This window comes from Dendropsophus ebraccatus, chromosome 9 (genome assembly GCF_027789765.1).
Source record: "Dendropsophus ebraccatus isolate aDenEbr1 chromosome 9, aDenEbr1.pat, whole genome shotgun sequence".
NCBI lineage: Eukaryota > Metazoa > Chordata > Amphibia > Anura > Hylidae > Dendropsophus > Dendropsophus ebraccatus.
Window position 1 is genome coordinate 83,764,141 of NC_091462.1, and position 17,573 is coordinate 83,781,713.

The 17,573-nt window shown below is 41.7% G+C and overlaps 1 protein-coding gene across 6 annotated transcripts in view; it reads right to left on the bottom strand.

Moving 5' to 3' along the window:
• Positions 1–565: 565 nt before the first annotated feature.
• CLEC16A (C-type lectin domain containing 16A) overlaps positions 566–17,573 on the bottom strand; it is a 179,354-nt gene continuing 162,346 nt past the window's right edge. For 5 of the 6 annotated variants that reach the window (XM_069983732.1, XM_069983736.1, XM_069983731.1 and 2 more), the window contains one exon: positions 566–7,798. In XM_069983732.1, coding sequence (XP_069839833.1) covers positions 7,422–7,798 — 377 coding nt within the window. In that variant the 3' untranslated portion in view covers positions 566–7,421. The remainder of the gene's footprint in view (positions 7,799–17,573) is intronic. The other variant, XM_069983735.1, reaches the window with a different exon arrangement.

The following is a 17,573-nucleotide window of genomic DNA, read 5'->3' on the forward strand; positions in this document are numbered from 1 at the left end:
AGCAGTGGCTGCTGAAGCTGGATAAAGCCCTAGTACTGCCTGGAAAACATGGATCCAGCCTTTATTCAACTTCAGCAGCCACCGCTAACTAAATGGTGCACGCTCGGGTTCGGACAAACTTGAGCATGCTCGAAGTTCACTCAACTCGTATCATTTTGGATTAAGAGTTTCTAATCTTTTACAAGCATTTACAAGCTTGCACAATGTTTCTGCAACTCTTACAGTATATTCAAATCTAAAACATGTGTAAGCACAGGACTATCAGGGTGTTGGGATAAATCGGGAACTGGAATTGGGAAACCACTCGAGATAATACATTACAGACTTCTAAGGAAAGTGACGGTTCCACTAAAGTCTGCCAGCATCTGCCTTTATAAAACGTGCCAGACGTGTACAGGGAAGTGATTAGCCGCATTAACTGTGAACTTACAATCCTATAAGAAGTCATCAGTTCTATGTAAACTTACCACATCTGTCCTATTGCATGGACAGGTTTTACTCATCCACATCACTACATGCATCACACAATTCTTACACACCAAGAAATGAGGAATACACTTCTCAATCCTTTATATACAAGTTCCTTTATTACATACAGAATTATTGAATGCTTCATGAACTGGATTTTACATTACTGAAGGTGAAACTAGACAGATCAGTCAAGGGAACTGACGTTCTTTGGTGGAATCTGAGTACAAAGCCACTACCGTAGCACACCATGTGCACACAAAGAACACACAGTCTGCAAAATATACTGCTCATTTCTCGAATGGATATACATTATTGCAAAAGTTTAAGGTCTAAAATGTAGGTTGTATAGACTTAGACACTGCAAACCAAGAAACCTAGTAATACATAGGCTTTAAACAAAAACAAAAAAGAGAAACAAAAAAGACCATGGGACATGTTAAAAGGTTGGATAAGTAAGGAGCTTACTGCTCGAGAATGGGCGGAGAGCAGAATACATAATTGTACGGCACCTCCAATGTACAATACATAATTGTACATCACCGTCCAGACAGCCCCATAGACTTAGAATAGAGCCACCTAGATGGATATCGCTGCAGGCTACAACCACTTCTACCAGCTCTTTCTCCTGACCTCCACTAACCAAAACTTTTTACGTCGCTGTGACATATTAAAGGTTTTTTTTTTTTTTGTTAAGGCAGTGTCCATTTACATCTACAAACAGCCACCACTCTTGTCTATTGACTGTGTGGTGTATTCAAGCTCAGCACCATCCAATGAGACTCCTTTAAAGGCTATAAACAATTTGACATGAAAAAGATGAGCTCATGAGGGCATGTCTCTCTCAGTTAGGCTGTTTTCACACATCATTTTTGGGGCGTCTGGCAAGTGTATACATCGGGAAACTCCCTAAGGTACAGTATACCTCCACTGATGACCTGTGACGGATGAGACTTTCTAGCATCCATCATAGCATCCTGCTCTATGGAATAGACACTTTTCTGGCCTCTTTCAGGTAAGTGAGTCGACAGATACATTTTGCAAAGATTTCCCATGTTGTGAAAAGAACCCAATACCCTCAAAATTATAATGTCAATGGGGACATTTATCAAGTAAAAATTTATCAACTTGAATAAAGCCCCAACTCCCTTCACCCCACCGGATATATGGTGGGACATTGAAAAAGATGCCCCAATGTGTCCAGGGTGCCTATGCCTCCAGTAGCTCTTGTATAGAGGCACAAATTCATTCCTGTATCAGTTCCCCCTTTCTACAGTCCATAATCTCTTCTCCCTTGTGCTGACTGATAGCTATGCTAAGACGTGAGTGCCTTAGTCCCTTACTGCAATTTGCCATAGGCGTTCCCTAATTTCTATGCTCCTACACATCTTTTTTTAATTTGAGACTTTTTTTTTCTCCCTATTTACAGCCTGTGCAACCTTGCCATCTTCTAGGATGTTTTTACCACCCAATATTCTCCTCCCCCTCCCTCCTGCTAACACTGACTGTAGCAACCAAATTGTAGGAAAGTTTTAATGAAGGGCTATTGGAACTTTTTGAATTTGGGAAGAAAATGAGCAATAAAACATTAGGGCAATGATGTTCACAGCCTTTTAGTTCCCATGCTTTATAATATATGCCTTTTCGAACAAGTTTGCTCAGATCAAAAATCATGTGACTGTTAACCCACTGATTATTCAAATAATAAAGAATACTTGATAGCCTTAGGGCCATCTCAGACACCAATGCTGGGACAAAACTGCAACCTCTATATCTAAGCAGGTAAGAGTAGTCTAGTGCTATAAAGCTTCCATTCTCTTTTATTCAATTAGATCCAAAACGTATAGGAGTAGAAAATACAAATTTCTTGCAAAAACAGCACCACCCTGTCCTCAGGTTGTGTAAGGTATTACAATTCAGCTCTATTCACTACAATACAATGGAGTTCAAAAGCGGTGATATTACTGATTACTTAAACACTTTTTATTAACCACAGAAGCCTTAAAGGGGTTATCCAGGATTAGTAAAACATAGCCACTTTCTTTCCAAACCAGAATCACTTTTATCCTCCGTTTACGCATGGTATTGCAGCAGAGTTCCATTGAAGTGAATGGGAAAGAGCTGTAATAACACACACACAGTCTGAAGACAGGTATGGCGCTTTTTTTGAAGAAATCATTTTTTTTTTTTAAATCCTGGAATCCCTCTTGAACATCCTGATATTTCAGATTATAACCATACAGTATATTGAGGAAAATGTATATTTCTGGAACAATCCTTCATATGCCAAATGTATATGGCAAACTTTCATGTGTGTAGTGACATTAATATATCTGTGCTTGTTTGTAATATGCCCAAAACTGTTTTATTACAAGTATATTGTATCAGCAATTCCAATAAATTCCAACAAAGTTGTTTGAACTTTAAAATTCTCTATTGGTCCATTTGGGCACTACAGCACTATAAAGGACTTGCATGGCTTTCTCTATTATTGTATGTGTGATCGGATTCTGAATTAGGAAGTGCGGGGCTGTCTGATACAATACTGGATGATTGAGGGACAGGGGGGTTTGTGTCATATGATAGAAAGCAATACTCTCTGATGGATGGACAGTTGTATGATGGGATGTTGAAAAGTCCAGGTCTTTCCCAAGAATTAGGATCCAAGTAATCAGTGTAATGGTTTATAATGTAATTTCCAGCAGACTTGACTCACAAGATGTATTCATTTTATTTTCTCTCATTAAACAAAAAAAATATATATATATGATTAAAGCAACAAAGTATAGACACACTCAAAATAATTACAAACTTATAATTCATTTTCCATTACCTATTATTAATTTAAAGCTCCCCACATCCTCAGATGGGAAAACGACATCACTGTTAGCTGTAGGAATCTGGAAGGAAATGGGCTAGGATTATAGCTGAAGGTGCCTTCATTTCTACATAAGGTGAAGGATATGGCTGTGTGTTCCTCTGCTATAATTCTTACATATCCTGTGAATATATAGACTATAAGATCTCCTTAATACGAGACATTTCACATTTCGGGACAGAGCGCTTTGTATGAACAGGCTACATTCTCTTCTATGCTGGTTATCACAATATATCTGCTAGATACCCGCCCATAGGGGCCTGCAATGAGGCCAACAAGACATGCCTTAAAGGGGTTATCCACCGCTACACAAAAATGGGCACTTTCTTCTAAAAACAGCCCCTCTTGTCTCCAGTTTGGGTGCAGGTTTTGTAACTCATTTCCATTGAAGTGAATGGAGCTTAATTGCAAACCACACCTGATCTGGAGACAAGAGTCATACGGTCTCTGAAAGAAAGTGGTCATGTTATTGTAGTGCTGGATAACCCTACAATATAAAGAAGCTCCCCTAATCCAAAGTGGTAATATGCACTCATTTTGAAGGGCAAGTATAATATCTAGCGAGCGGCAGGATACGCTATAAAAGAAACCTGCCGCCATGCTCCCGATGCAGGCATGCCCCAGATACAGATTCCAGGAGTACAGTCAAGGAGGAGGTTATTGATAGCGTATCCTGCTGCCTGCTAGACATTATAGTTACCATTTAAACAATACACTATAATACTTTCTATACTAAGAATCTGTGTGATAGCATGTACCACTATCTAAAAAGTAATGTACTAAATATCATAGTACATAAATAAAATTCTTCACCAACTACTGGGACCCAGTTATTATTCACCTTGCCAAACACAATCCCGCTTTTCTGTAAGCTTATTTTCCTCTTTGATCCACATGTTATAATGCGTGGCTTCTGTGGACTCTTGGATCAGTGGGCCTAGCTTTGGTTGGTTCTATCCTCTTTTGCAACGGTGCAGGACCACTCTTTATAGAGGAACTACTTTATTATCAAACATGGGGGGGGGGGGTTACTACAAGGCTGCAACATACACTGGGATAGGTCGCCCATAGTCTCTCACTGTAAAAGTATATCTTTTGTACAGTATACTCTATTATAAACCAACCATATATCAAAGAGTCTGCCATTTTATTTCGTTTGCAAAGAAAAAAGGTATACAAGCCCAAATGATGATGTTCTTGCCTCGGCCGCCTTCTTTCAGAAACACGGCCGCCTTCTTTCAGGAACAGCACCACTCATCTCCAAGTTCAGGTGTGGGTTGATATTAAGCTTTATTTCAATGGAACGGAGTAGCAAAACCACACCCAAACTTGAGACAAGAGTGTTGCTGTGTCTGGAAGAACAAAGTCATGTCTTTGTAAGCCTGGATAATCCCTTTAATTAAATACAATATATACATAGCCCTAAATAGACACAGTAAAGCAAAAATACAGGTGATGTGATAATAACTAAAAAGCTTTATGGATGTTAGCTTGTGACACTTAAGGCTCTATTACAATAAACGATTAATGGGCCTTACTGATTAGCTGATTAGCAACCATGCAGGAGGATAATCATTTAGTGTAATAACACGTTGAAAGACAAGATCAGCCTGCATGCATGATGACGGCTGATTGTGAGCTTTTAACATGTTTAAAGGTCAGTTATGGTCTGCAGTGCGTTGCCCCGTGTTAACAGGAGCGGAGGTAGAAGACTGCTGCCGACTTCAATGGGCCGCCCAAACAATCTAAAGATCGTTCGGGCGGCACCATCCGCTGCTGACAGGTCAATGCTCGCTTTCCCGTCCCTAATGCTGCTAGTTCCACTAGTCCTATGCTATGACTTAACACTGATAATACTAACACTGTCTTAAAATATTTTGTGACATATGAGAAGCCCTCAGAATTCATCTATATACAGTGTACCTGACTTACTATATGTACAGCGTGTTTGACTTAAATGCTGACTATAAGCCAGAAAAATTTGAAAACTTACTTAATGCCCTTAAAGGGTTTGTTTGAGAGTGTTACAAATTACACTAATTACAGTAAATGTTACAAAAAAAAAAAAAGAAAAAAAAAGGTTTTTAAATCTTCCACCAGTCCAGGTCTATACCTATCTTTGTTACCTTTTCCTGCAGTGGTGAAGTGACATACAGTACCTCTAAAAGTAGAGAAACACTATCAGGGGCACTGGATTTAACCCTTACTATTTTACATTATTTACTGCAGTTAGTCTGATCTGTAAACTCCTGGATAACCCCTCTATTTAATGTAAGGCTTGCATTGCTAGTATCTTCATTATTGTACACTACAAACGATAGAAAATGAAAAGCAGGAGGTGTTCAAACAAGCAGTGATTAGGAATAAAAGCACACACATACTCTACAAACATAAAACGGAATAACCTTTAATCAGCTTTGCCTTCATTGTGTCTAATGTGTATAATGTTATTTCATTTCTTATTTCAGATACGAAAATAATGCAATGCACCAGAGCATGTGAAAGCTGCTACAATATGGCTGCTAAGGGTAGCCGTGAGAAGCTTATTATACTGTAGCTCCCACTATGCACCAACTAGTGCATAGTGCACCAACTGAAGAGTCATGATTTGGCAATCAGTGATCTAGAGAATTTGAGTATTTCCCATTAAAATTGATAAGATGACTGCTAGTGTGTAGTCGCTCTTCACCCAAGTCAATGGGCACTGTGAAAACCTAGTGAAACATTTGGCGCTTAAGGGTGCCTTCACACGTAGCGGATTTTCCGCTGCGGATCCGCAGCAGATTTGACAGTGCGGATCAAATGCTGTGTTCATTCATCTAGTCAAATCCGCGCGGATCCGCAGCGGAAAATCCGCTACGTGTGGAGGCACCCTTATGGAGCAAGTACATGCTTTAAGAGGAGTGACCACTACTGACAAGACTGGAAAATTTCCAGCAGCTGGACCTCCACCTCTGGATCACTCTTATGACTTGTCGCATAAGCTATTCACTGAACACCCCTAAAGACAGAACTACTAATTCTCTTTGCACTAAGGGCCAGTTCACACTGAGGAATTAGCAATTTCCCAGCGGAAAATGTTCTCACAGAATTCATTGCGAAATTCTCACGGAATTCCATTCAGAATCTGCAAGGAAAGTGTTCTGCCCGGAATCACCTCTGTCGGAATTCTGCGCAAATTTATTTTTCATTTAATCAAATTCATTCATTTATTCCAATTCGGCGCTGAATTTTCACGAGCATTGAAATATTTCAGTGTGGAATCAGCGCAGATTTTCGCACTGAAATATTTCAGAGCAGAAACTCACTGCTCAATTCATTTGAATGGAAAAGCGGATCCGCTGCGGAAATTTCGCTGTGCGAACTGCAGAGCGCAAATTCTATTGAACTTAATAAAATTTGGCTCTGCACTATATTTTTGGGCGGAATTTTCAGTGAGGAATCAGCGCTGAAATTCAGAGCTGATTCCTCATTGTGAAACGGCCCTTATAGCTAACCCATTGTTTAAATAGACACAGTTGCTGGTGTTATAGAAACAAAAAAGGTAATAAAATTGAAAAACAGTAATATAGACATAAACCAGTTAAAAGTAATAAATATTATGGGCACCGGCAAAGTAAATAAATGGTCTAAAGTGCCTAACAGTGCAAAGTATTCTTCTGCCTCACACAAGTCAAATGCCATCAGGAAAAATGACTCCAAATTTGCCTCACAAAGAGAAAAATCACGATAAAATTACAAGGTGGAACGAAAATTAACAAGATTGCGAAGTGGTTTATGAAAACTAAGTACTATACATCCCACTCATAGTTGCTAAAATGTGATAGCATAGAAGCAACATGAGGCCAATGTGTGCAGCATATACAGTAGCAGGCCAGTAGCTCTTTTTCATGGATGTGCGTATTGAATGTCCAGCTCGGAGGTGACAATGTCTGCATTCTTCTAGGGATTATCTATTGGTAATTCTCATCCTTGGAGAACACACTAGATGCAGTCCCAGTTTCCAATTTAACATAGCGGACAATATGGCTTTACACTTTACATAGTAAAAATAGTTGTGAATTGGTGTCCATTCTCAATGCCCCTCTTGTTCCTCTGTTGCACTGGGATCAGCCATTTCAGTCACACTGAGCTCAGCGTTTTCATCTCCTTTCTGGACCTCATCTCCAGGTTCTATGGGGGTTTCCACGATAAAGCTAAATGTATGAATACTCTGCGGGTCAACGGGTGGGACCAGTGTAAGAGATTCCACGCTGAGTGCATCAGTATTGTCATCGGATAGTAAGGAGATGGTCGGCTGGGGTGCTGGAGTTAGGCTGGGGGCCAGGTTGGTTATTTCACCATCTACCTTTAGCAATGAACTTTTCCTAGTTCTAGAGCCAGTGTACTGAGTCTCATTGCCGGACTCCATCTGACTGTAAATGGTCATTAGAGGTTGGTCAGGAGAATCATCTGGTAAAAGAAAAAAGACAATATCAACGTAAAGATAAGATAGGCAGCTTCATTTTAAACTCAGCAGAGTGGATGTATAAATAATGATACTTTATAAAAGTAACACTGATAAATCTAAGGACATTGACAGGTCTACACAACAGTCAAACAGGAGAAAAACAAAGAATGGTCAAAGAAAAAAACAACAAAAACAACAAGGATGACACATAAGGCTCTATTCACATTATCGCCCTGGGTTCTATTCATACGGAGGACTTTCTCTTTAGAGGCAACTGTACATAGCTGAAAGTGTCTGGAAATATATTGGAGACAGCTTTTTCAGTGTTCTTGCTCCTCATCAGTAAAGAGTAGGTTACTGGTTGGCTAGACTCTAGTCCTAAAGGATCCACAACAGGCCATGATTTGAGGATACACCAGACAAGGGACACCTGTGGTGACTAAATCACCTTTGAAATATTGAGGAAATCCTTAAAACATGACCTGTTGGGGGTACTTGATCACTAGAGTTAAGAAAAACTGGGGTAGATGAGATGCCTTCCATGCAGTTCTTGGGAGGTAGGTACTAGAGAAACAGTTTTCCTTATTCTGGAGGAAAGTTAAATTGTATACTGTATACACCAGATGGATCTCCAAGACAAAATAATAGCATACCCACAGGACCCCCTGCGATCAGCTGTTCTGTGTCCGCACTACAGTGAGAACGAAGCTGGAAGCAGACGGCTCTCGTCTCTGTGTAGTGGCTGCACCAGACTCATTGAAGTCAATAGGAGATGAGGCTGCCATACACAAGTGCCAAAGTTACACAGAGAACAGAGCCTAATGCTACCGAGTGCTAAACAGCTGATCTGCAGAGGTGAATTCAGACATCATTGAGGTTCACTGGGGTTCAAATTTTTCCTTTTTACCCAAAAAAAAAGTACTGCAGGCTGTACTATTCTTAAATACTGCAAAGCTAAACCCCAAAACCCTGACTGAACTCATTAATACACAATGTGAATAGAGCCTAACATAGTCAACACCTACTCTACCAATTACTATATGAATACCATGCACTGCTAAAATATGCAGCCCCAGTACCCCCATTTTTTTTTTAGGTCCCCTGCAGTTCCATCTGGTCATGGAGATAGAAAATTGGAAAAAAAGAAGAACTTGCTCTATTATAAGGGTAGAAACCTTAGCAGTGCTGTTTTTGGGTTACAACTGTTGATATATTCTAGGAGTGCTGCCCAAATTTTATAAATATGTATGTTCAGTTTTATTTTATGTAAGTTCACTTACACATAAGTTATAGCAGCCCCAAGATTTCTTTTCGTCCATAAGAAGGCACCTGAATGTTAAAGGGCAACTATCGGCAGGTTAGAGGAATCTAACCTCATTATATGTCCCTACTGCACAGAAGACGCCGAGGAGTAAGGTATGTCTCTTATCTTTGTCCTTGGCACAGTTTCATTGCAGTTAGTAGTTTGCTCCACGGACTGTAAGACTGGGCACTGGTGCACCAGTTAGGAGCACTGCCCCGCCCCCATATTGCCGATCTGCCCCTGGCCAGCTCTCCCCTCTCCTCTCTAATTGTAATCAATGGAGCGGGCTGGCAAAAGGCAGGCCAGATCGGTGCTATGGGGGAGGGCAGTGTTCCTAACAGTGTCCCTGTGCTCCTAATGGTTTTACCGGACCTTGGAGCAAACTATTAACTGCACCGAAACGGCAAAGAGCTGGAAGGTAAGAGAAATACATTCCTCCTTGGAGTGTTCTGTGCAGTAGGGGGGCTATAAGCATGTTGAACACTGGGGGAAAAAAAAATTAGTCATAAAGCCTAGAAGCTGAGTAGGTGATAAGAAAAGATAGGATATAGATTTAAAGGAGACCTGTCACCCCCCGTGCCGGGGTGACAGGCTCCCGACCCCCCGTTAGAGCCCCCTATACTCACGTGATCCCGCCGGGTCCCGCTTCCTGATCCGGTCGGGTCACAGAGATATCAGCGCCCGAAGCCCGGCACGCGCGCTGACAGCAGAGTCAGACATCCATAGAGAATGGGTCCGATAATCCGTCATTCTCTATGGGCATCAGACTCTCCTGTCAGCGCGCGCGCGCCGGGCTTCGGGCGCCGATATCTCCGTGACCTGACCGGCTCAGGAAGCGGGACCCGGCGGGATCACGTGAGTATAGGGGGCTCTAACGGGGGGTCGGGAGCCTGTCACCCCGGCACGGGGGGTGACAGGTACTCTTTAAAGCATTTCCATGCTTAAAGTGACTCTGTACCCACAATCTGACCCCCCAAACCACTTGCACCTTCAGATAGCTGTTTTTGATCTGTCCTGTGGTCCATTTGGCAGGTGATGCAGTTATTGTCCTGAAAAACAACTTTTAAACTTGCAGCCCTGTGCCCAAAGGCCGTGGCTTGGAGTATCTATGCCCTAACTTTGCACCACCCCTCCGTCCCTCCTCCCCACCATTTTTCCTATTCCTCTGCATTGAACATTGCACAGGTGCCCTAACGATCCAGCCCATGTGCCGTGCTTACACAGGTGATAAATAGTAGGCAATCTGCCTGGAGCATTCCTAATGATGAGGAGGGCGGGGAGGAGGGACATAGAGGGTGTGCGCCAGCCTAATGCATACACAATCTAAGCACCGGCCATTGGGCACGGAGCAGCCAGTTTAAAAGTTGTTTTTTTAGGACAATAACTGCATCACCTGCCTAACGGACCCCAGGACAGATCTTGGATTAAAAGCAGCTATCCGACAGCACAAGTGGTTTGGGGGGGTCAGATTGTGGGTACAGAGTTGCTTTATGTGCATTAACACAGATCACGAGACAACCTCTGTAAAGGGTATGTCCATCAGCCATCATGACCAGAGTAATTGTGCTCTCCAATGACAGAAATTCTCATCATCTTTGGCTCAGAGAAATCAATATTTTTAATATCCATTCTTGCTTGTCATGCGAAGCCACTCGCAATCCACATTTTTTTTTTTTAAATGACCTCCATGGCCAACTGGGTACCAGTTGTTGAGAAATCATTTATCATCTTATAAATCTAGATATTTTTTTTTATTTTTTATTGAACAGCAATATAAAATTCCTGGCATTGATCAGTGCTACTTTCATGGCTTTTGTGAAGGACTCTGATCTTCTTTCAGTTGTTAAGGTCTTTCAGAATGTACTGTACTGCTACTGCAACCTTACTCAATAACTAGTGTTTTCTTCTCGTTTCTAACATCAAAGGCAAGGTCTGGTTATCCTAAGACTCAAAATAGCATTAATATGGGGGGGGGGGGCGGGGGGGGCGCACAAGTCAAGATTCTTTAACCCCTTACGGTCAAAGCCAATTTTCGGTTTTGCGCTTTTGCTTTTTCCACTTTATGTTTAAAAGTCCATAGCGCTTGCATTTTTTCACCTAGAGACTTATATGAGCGCTTATTTTTTGCGAAACCAATTGTACTTTGCAGTGACAGGCATTATTTTTTCCATAAAATATGCTGCGAAACCGGGGAAAAAAATCATTTGCGATGTCAAATTGAAGAAAAAAAAAAAAAAAAAAAAAAAAAGGAATTTCGGGGAGTTTTGCATTTACGCCGTTCACCCTATGGTAAAACTGACTTTTTATCAATGTTCCTCAAGTTGTTACGATATGTAACATGTATAACTTTTATATTATGTGATGGCTTTTAAAAATTCTAAACCATTGTTAACAAATATATGTTCCTTAAAATCGCTCTATTCCCAGGCTTATAGCACTGTTATCCTTTGGTCTATGGGGCTGTGTGAGGTGTCATTTTTTGCGCCATGATGTTTATTTTCTATCGGTACCTTGATTGCGCATATACGACTTTTTGATTGCTTTTTATTACATTTTTTCTGGATCTGATGCGACCAAAAATGCACAATTTTGCACTTTGGGATTTTTTTGCGCTGACGCCGTTTACCGTGTGAGATCAGGAATGTGATTAATTAATAGTTCGGACGATTACGCACGCGGCGATACCAAACATGTTTATTTTTTTATTAATTTATATTTATAAAATGGGAAAAGGGGGGTGATTTGGACTTTTATTAGGGAGGGGATTTTTTTTTTTATTAATAAAAACACTTTTTTACATGGACTAGAAGCCCCCCTGGGGGGCTTGTATATACATAGCACTGATCTCTCATAGAGATCAATGCTGTGTATATACACAGCAAAGATCCATTTGATCGGTAATAGATTGCTTTGGCCTGCTGCAGGCCACAGCAATCTATTGCCGAGCCGGGATCAGCATCAGTGCGACGCGGAGGCCCGGCACGGGCAGAAGAACGGATCTTCCCCCCCACGATCGCATTGCGGGGGGGGGGAGATCCGTTCCACTAGACACCAGGGATATGAAGAGTAAAGCACTTCAGTGCAGCTGTCAGGTTTCACAGCTGCATTGAAGTGCTTAATTAGCCGGCGGGGCCCCTCTCTAAACTCCCACCGCGGCACCATGACATAACCAGGTATGTCATGGGTCGCTAAGGGGTTAAAGGGAATCTGTCAGCTCCTGGGCCCTACCTAAGGTGCTGACAGTGTGCTGTAGCTGGCAGCCCCCAGTGAGCATGGTGCCTTTTTGCCCGGCCTCCTGCTCAATCAGTCCTCTGTTGGCAGTTTATGTCTGAAAGAAACACTCTGAAACACATTGAATCTCTTCTCCCTAATGTGTTGGAGCTGTGGTCTAGGGGTAACTCACCTACCTAGAGACCTACCAGCAGCTCATTCTCTGGTTCGAATCTCCTGATGGAAATTAAATAGAGGTCTTTTTTTCTCATTATTGTATCATTTTTAAGGCTATGTTAACACACAGTATTTTTGCTCAGTATTTTGCAACCAATCCCAGGAGTGGATTGAGAACACAGAAAGGCTATGTTCTCACATTGTTGAAATTGAGCGGATGGCCGTCTTTTAATGGCAAATATTGGACGTTGTTTTAAAATAATTATTTGCTCTTAAATGGTAGCCACTCAACTTCAACAGTGTGTGAACATAGCCTTTCTGTGTTTTCAATCCACTTCTGGTTTTGGTTGCAAAATACTGAGCAAAAATACTGTGTGTGAACATAACTTTAAAAATGATACTATAATGAGAAAAAAAAAAGACATCTATTTAATTTCCTACAGGGGATTTGAACCAGAAAATGAACTGTTGGCAGGTCTCTAGACAGGTGAGTTACTGCCTACAGAGGACTGATTGAGCAGGAGGCCGGGCAGCATTGATTATTCATGAAGAGGGAGGAGGATGCATGTCAAGTGTGGCACGAACAACTGCTCTGTGACATAAGATTGTACATAATCGCTGCACGGAAAATTACCAAAAAGGCACCATGCTCCCTGGGGGGCTGCCAGCTACAGCACACTGTCAGCACCTTAGGTAGGGCCCAGGAGCTGACAGATTCCCTTTAAAGGGAAATTATCAGCAAGTTTGACGACTTGCTGATAGCTCCCTACTATGCACGGGCCGCTGAGGATGAAGGCAAGTCTCACATCTTCTTTCTCAGTGCCTTTCCCATACAGTTTGAAGTGTAATCCTGCACCAGGTAAGGTCGTTCATCCCCAGAGCACCAATTTGGCCTGCTCCACTGATAATCGCTAGAAGGGGTTGGTCGGATACAGGATTACACTACAAACTTATGTGGATGATGACAAGGGAGCTATATAGTTTCCCTTTAAGGCTCTGTTCACACTTTTTGGGCCATATGATTAGTTTACAGGCAGGAAGATGTATAAATACACATATGCTATTATATGTATATATGGATATGCTGGTGTATACACACTTAAAGTATAGTTGACAGTGCTTTTCAATACAAAAAAACGTAGTTGGGCCAAATGTGTCAAAAGGACACATTTTTATTTTTTCTTATAAAAAGTTGACAATGGTGCCTTATAGGCATGTTATCATCTGTACACTGCTGAATCCTGACATCCTATAGGTTTCCTCTCTGAAGGGGTCTTGTGGTATCAGACACCAAGACACAAGCGGTAAATAAGTTGTATGGTTGGGCCCCATGGATCACATCACTATCATAGGTCCTTTGGCAGTGGATCTGGGCCAGAATGGGCCCTATGACTGGTCTGCAGCTATGCAGCCCCATAAACAGCAAGCTGCAATGCGCTGTTTAATCGGACACTTTGGGATAATAACCAGTATCAACTTCAACGTCTACTACAGTAGCACTTCTGTTAGATTGACAAGCCTTTAGACCCCATGCGGGAAATTTATCAAACATGGTGTAAAGTGAAACTGGCTCAGTTGCCTCTAGCAGCCAATCAGATTCCACCTTTCATTTTAGAAAGAGTCTGTGAGGAATGAAAAGTGGAATCTGATTGGTTGCTAGGGGCGACTGAGACAGTTTCACTGTACACCATGTTTGATAAATCTCGAATGTGTATAAATAGCCATAACCGCCTATGACCCGGTCACTGTTACACTTCAATAAATTGTTCCCCTGCTGCCTGATATATATTACCCCATGACAGATGGTTGACACTGTCACAAGATGATCAATGTTATTCACTGCACCTCTTAGTGGTTTTAATGTTATGGATGATCTGTGTGGTGATCTCAGAAACTTCTTTATTTACTTTTTAAATGCAAAACAGAAAACCTTACCTGACCTGAAACATCACTCTAAAAGGAGAATAAATCTTACAATTTAAATAACCAGTTGTGTAACCCTGCACATTGGACTCTTTTTGATCTTTGTTTCTGCTGAAGTACACTGTAAACTAAAAAGCTTCTGGCACAGGACACCTGTCACATGGCACAAAATCTACACAGGCGATTATATAAGCTTTGCACTGAAAATAACCGCCATATCTACCTTTTCCCAGGTAATACAACAGTGACATCAACAAACACCTGGTTTAAATTTGGATGGATGAGTGAATGCCAGTACTTGCACTCTATCTGGTCTGTAAACCTAGGTATACATATGACGGGTATGGATTTTCAAAAGAATATTATCCATTTTCCCAGAAAGACCATCTGTACTTTCCCCGTTGTCATTTATCCTTTAGAGGCATTTTAAACAACTTTAATGGCCAATATAGACAAAAATGTTTATGACTCACTCAACATATAAATTCATTAAAAAACGGCTGTAGTTGCAGGTTTGCAACCACAGCCGTTATTTAATGGATTTGTTGATTGCTTTAATTGCTATGGAATCCCTGGTATACAGTCTGGCCGGGATTCCATGTAGCTGCACAAAAAAATGACATGTCAGTTTTGTGTGGCTGCTATTCATCGAAAAGTGGCTGCACAAAACGGACAGTGCAGATAATGTAAAGTGCAGCTCCGCCCGCACTTCACATTGTCTGCTGGGATAATTGGAATGCAGGCACACCTGAATGCGTCCACATTCCAATTTAAAAGAAATGAAGTTCACTGCAATACCGTCCGGGATAAACTTCACAGACAGCCGTCATACAGCGTGCGTGTGAATCCGGCCTTTCACAGCAAAGCAATTTCATATGGGTAACTCTTCATCCATTGGCTATGCCTAATATGGCTGTACATCCATTTCCCAGAACGGGGTGGCACTAATTATTTTTTTAATCTCATTAAGAGATTATGCACAGTGCCTGTTTAAAGGGAACCAATTACGCTGAATATGTCCCTAATGATAAGGAAACGTGCTGGAACATTACCCAGCACGCTTCCCAAACATGCCCCTGTATCCTCTGTGCCCTCCTTGATTACATCGTAATCTTACTTTTCCGAAGTCCCGCGCTGTATGGTAAATAGCTCTAAGTAGTCACGGAGGGTGGAACTAGTCACGGAGGCGAGGCTCCGCAGGCGAAGTACGTCGGGAGAAGACGCTGATGCTGAAGAAGCGACAGCGCCGCTAATGTGGAACGCAGGCCCTGGGACGTGGAACGAAAGCCGGAGGTGACATCAGCGGAGTGCAGGTCTTTGAATCGCGCCCCTCCGGGCGTGCTGGGTGATGTCCCAGCAGGTTTCCTTATCATTAGGGGCATATTTGGCGTGATTGGTTCCCTTTAAACCATCTTGGCAGGTAACTGCGGAGCTGAATGTTGGATGCCCAGCAGGAATTTTTTCTCCTCTTTCTCCCAATGACATGACAGGTAATGCAAAAAAAAACAAAAACGAGATAAAACCAATTGTAAATCCGTATCTGAAGCCTTCCTATACCACCCTGCCAACTGCTAAGCATCCATACACATACTGTACTGTAGGTATTTAATAGTTTATAAAATAGTTTATAAAAATTCTGCTTATTGCGCAATACTTGGCGAGGAGAGACTGCATGGACTTCACAGAGTCCTGATGAACAGATCCTGGTGTATTGCTCTACATACCGACTGCTTCAGTAATGATGAACATTTCTATACTTGGTCAACACATGTACATTTTCTCGGAAAGTAAACCACAGCATCACACCCTGGGCATATCAAAATAGTCTATAACCACAAGCTTTTTAAGTGGAAGTGTAGGTCTGCATGTGGTTAATCAATGAGAATGAAATAGAGAAGTAGCAATTTCCTAAGACAGAGTTATTATTGAACTTGATCACTAACAGTGTGAGCATTCCCATAGTTACCTGCAGGAAGCCCAAATCCTGTCTGGACCCTATCATTGAGTTGGCAAGCTTCTGTTTTGCAGCAGTCCACAACCCATGGGGCACAGACTAGACTGCCATAAAACAACCAACCTCAGCTGATGCGTGAAACCTAAAGTGGACCCAGCAGCTTTTTGCTGACTAAAGTAAAGGCTGTATACAATAGGGCACCACACTCTTTATTAAATCTGTTGCTCCAGCGCTGAGGTATAAGCTTTAGAATGGCCCTTGACAGTATGGGTACATAAACGAACATGAAGACTGACGCGAGTGTGCAGGAGGCTGTCCGGCAAAGAATTTTCATGTAGAAAGGAGAGGAGGAAAAAGTGGCGAGGCATGCCAGACTGCGGCAAGAGTGCTTCACCATGGCTCCTCTTTGACTCTTTATTACACTGGAACAGATGAAATTGTGCAGCTTTCCCTCCCTAGAGAGCGAAGGCAAAGGGACCCTTGTAGGGTCCCGGGTCAGGTTCAGGTGCTGACAGATTCCCTTTAAAAATCTAAAGCCTTCCTGAAGTAATCAGCTACTGTATGTCTGGTGTGGAAAGAAACCCATCCAAAACAGGGGGAGAGCATACAAGCTCCATGCAGATGTTAGGATATGAACCCAAGACACCAGCACAACAGACAACTGTAGTAACAGCGATGCTGCCCAAGAACAGGCTACACATAGTGATGGGAAAGGGAGCTCATAGCTCCCTGCTCTGACATAGTTTTTAACTAATCTGTGTTCCAACATGGATGGACATGGATATAGTTGAAAGTGTTGCTGTTGTCACAAAGTCCCACAGACAGAGGGTCTGGTGCAGAAGCAATGTTTGCTCTATGGATAAACTGGTCCTGGCTACAATTTTAACATTCTTGAATATCTAGTAAATTATTCAGAACAACAACAACAAGGAAATTATCATGTGGTGAGAAAACATACAAACATATTGGTGTGTTAGCAGAAGAATGATTAAGTTACGTGCATTGCCTAAATACAGATTGAAAGACAAGTACTGTAGATAGATAGATAGATAGATAGATAGATAGATAGATAGATAGATAGATAGATAGATAGATAGATAGATTCGGGGTCATGCTCTCATTTCCTACCAATGAGACCAGTGACATTACAGAGTAATTATTTTCAGACACTGTCATACATAAATTAAACTTTTTTTTTCTAATATCAACA